Below are 2387 nucleotides of genomic sequence, written 5' to 3'. Positions count from 1 at the left end.
TTATTGATTTTTCTGTATGGAAAAATTGATTTTTCTGTCTCTATTGTTGATAGCTACCTTCACTTTTTAAAATTCTTTTTTCTTTTTTCTCCTCTGATTGGATAATTCAACTGTCCTGTCTTTGAGTTTACTGATCCTTTCTTCTGCTTGATCTAGTCTTCTAGATCTAGTCTTCTATTGAACCCCTCTATTTAATTTTTCAATTCAGTTATCATATATTTCAGTTCTGTGATTTCTGCTTTGGTACTTTTAAATATTTTCTATCTCTTCATCAAAATTCTCACTTTATTCATGTATTACTCTCCTGACCTAAGTGAGCAACTTTACAACTATTATTTTGAACTCTCTATCATGTAAATTGCTTATCTCTGTTTCATTAAGATATATTTTTGTAGATTTACCTCGTTCTTTTATTTGGGATATATTTCTTTTTTTTCTTCATTTTCCTCAACTCTCTGTGTTGGTTTCTATACATCAGATTAAAACGCCACCTCTCCCCATCTCGACAGAGTGGTCCTGTGTAGGAGATGAACTTTATCTATCAGTCCAGCCAAATCTCCTGATTACCTCTCAAATCTTTGATTGTCCAAGCTTATTCTTAATACCTCCCCATACCTGAGGGTGTACCAAGGCCCATTAGCATCCCAAAGGAAAGATTACATTCAGCACCTAGATGCAGGCTGATTGGAAATCACATCCTCTGACAGCAACTGAGAAAGTATATAGTTAAGCTCCTTCCAAGGAAGAAGAAATTGGGAGATAGTTGATTTTGTCTGTTTTCTCTGTGCTGGGTCCAAGTGTATAGCTGCAGAGGGGTTCTCCTGCACCTGTTAAGAACTGCTTCTTTGCTATAGTACTATGGGACTTGTGAATTCAAACCCCATTGGCTATCAGAGCCAGGCAATCCAGAGGCCCATCCCTCAGCAGCCACAAGATCTGAGGTGCCAGATATGTGTACAAGCTCTTTCCAGGGAGATACTTGTGACTTTGGAGTGGGCTAAAGGGAAAAGAGTGTCCAGTATCTTCCACAGAAACTGGAGAGGACCACAGCCAGCTCCCAGATGCATGCTATATTAGAAGCCTGACCCATAGCCTCATGAGCTGCTTCTTTTTCCGCTAGTGGATCTTGGCCTTCTCCTTTCTCTTCTCCTCAAGTGTAGCCGTTACTACCTGGTACTTCCAGCCAGCCTCATGAGCCAGGCACCCTAGGTAGGCAAACTTCCATGTAGGCTTCAGATGAACAACCTTGAGGGTGGCAGGGACCACCATCCACTTTTCCTTGTCATAGGGTGGCGGGATCCCATCAAACACCTTGGGGCAGTCCAGAGCGGCCTGGCCTCGCTTGGTCTTGAGGGGCAGCATGCCTCGCACTGTCCGCCAGAAGATGCGGCTGGGGGCTCGGAAGTGGTAGGGGCCACGGGAGGGGTTGGTGTTCATCCGCTTGCAGAGGAATGCCAGGTACTTCAACTTGTTTCTATAGAAATTGCCAGAAATATTGATGCCCTCACAGCGCACGACCACCACCTTTCGACCCAGAAGCACCTGCTTAGCCACGATGGCCGCCAGGCGGCCCAGGAGATGGCCTCGGCCATCGAGAACCAGGACCTGCCCCTCCGCCATCTTCGGCAGCCGCCTGGGAAAAGTATTCAGATAGAACTTTCTCAGGGAAAGACTAGAAGCAATTTTGCCTGCTTCCTCTCTGTTGAACCCTGGGGAGACAGCCATGATGTGTGCCTGCACCTGCTAACAACTCTTTCTTTGCTATAGTTTTGTGGGTCTTGCAGATGCAAACCTTGTTGGCTTTCAGAGCTAGGTGTTTTGGGAGCCTGTCATTCAAGTTGGAGTCTTAAAAGTTGGGGCCCTAAATATGGGGTCCAAACTTTAATTCCTCATGTAGAAGTTTGGAATTGGGCATTTCCTCCCAATTGTATGACACTGTGTTGAGCATGGGGCTTATGCCAAACATGTCTCACTCTGCTTTCCTACCTGTTTTGCTGTGGGTATTTTCTTATTCACCCAATATGTAGGAGTCACACAACTTGCTTCTGGATTTCTTTCAGAGGTAATTGCTCTCTGTGTAGTAGCAGAACATTCATTGTGTCCATGGGAGAAGTGGGGTTAGAAGCCTCCTTTGTCATCATCTCAGCTGACCCCTCTTTCCCTCAGTCTTCTTTTAAAGTAGTTTTATTTATATCTCATTTTATTGACATTATCTGTTTGTACTCAACCTCCCTAATTGGACTCAAAATAACATGAAGGCAGGGCGTGTACCTTCATAATTTCCAGTCTGCATTACCAAATTAGCACAGAATACATAGTCAATTAATGAACAAAGACATAAACCAAATGGAACCAGGAAGCCTAGTAATTATGTAGGTAAATAGGTC

General features: G+C 43.9%; 1 protein-coding gene across 1 annotated transcript; it reads right to left on the bottom strand.

The window, feature by feature from the left end:
• Positions 1-1092: 1092 nt before the first annotated feature.
• LOC309830575 (large ribosomal subunit protein uL13-like) lies at positions 1093-1637 on the bottom strand. The gene has a single exon (XM_082667185.1). The coding sequence runs from the start codon at positions 1618-1620 to the stop codon at positions 1117-1119; it is 504 nt and encodes a 167-aa protein (XP_082523311.1). The 5' UTR covers positions 1621-1637; the 3' UTR covers positions 1093-1116.
• Between the last annotated feature and the right edge of the window lie 750 nt (positions 1638-2387).

Source organism: Grampus griseus, assembly GCF_964374135.1.
Source record: "Grampus griseus genome assembly, chromosome: 1".
Classification (NCBI taxonomy): Eukaryota; Metazoa; Chordata; class Mammalia; order Artiodactyla; family Delphinidae; genus Grampus; species Grampus griseus.
This window is presented reverse-complemented; position numbering and strand designations above follow the sequence as displayed.

Bases quoted from the DNA above. Each gene is read 5' to 3' on its own strand.
- LOC309830575 (XM_082667185.1), bottom strand. From the start codon at position 1,620: ATGGCGGAGGGGCAGGTCCTGGTTCTCGATGGCCGAGGCCATCTCCTG.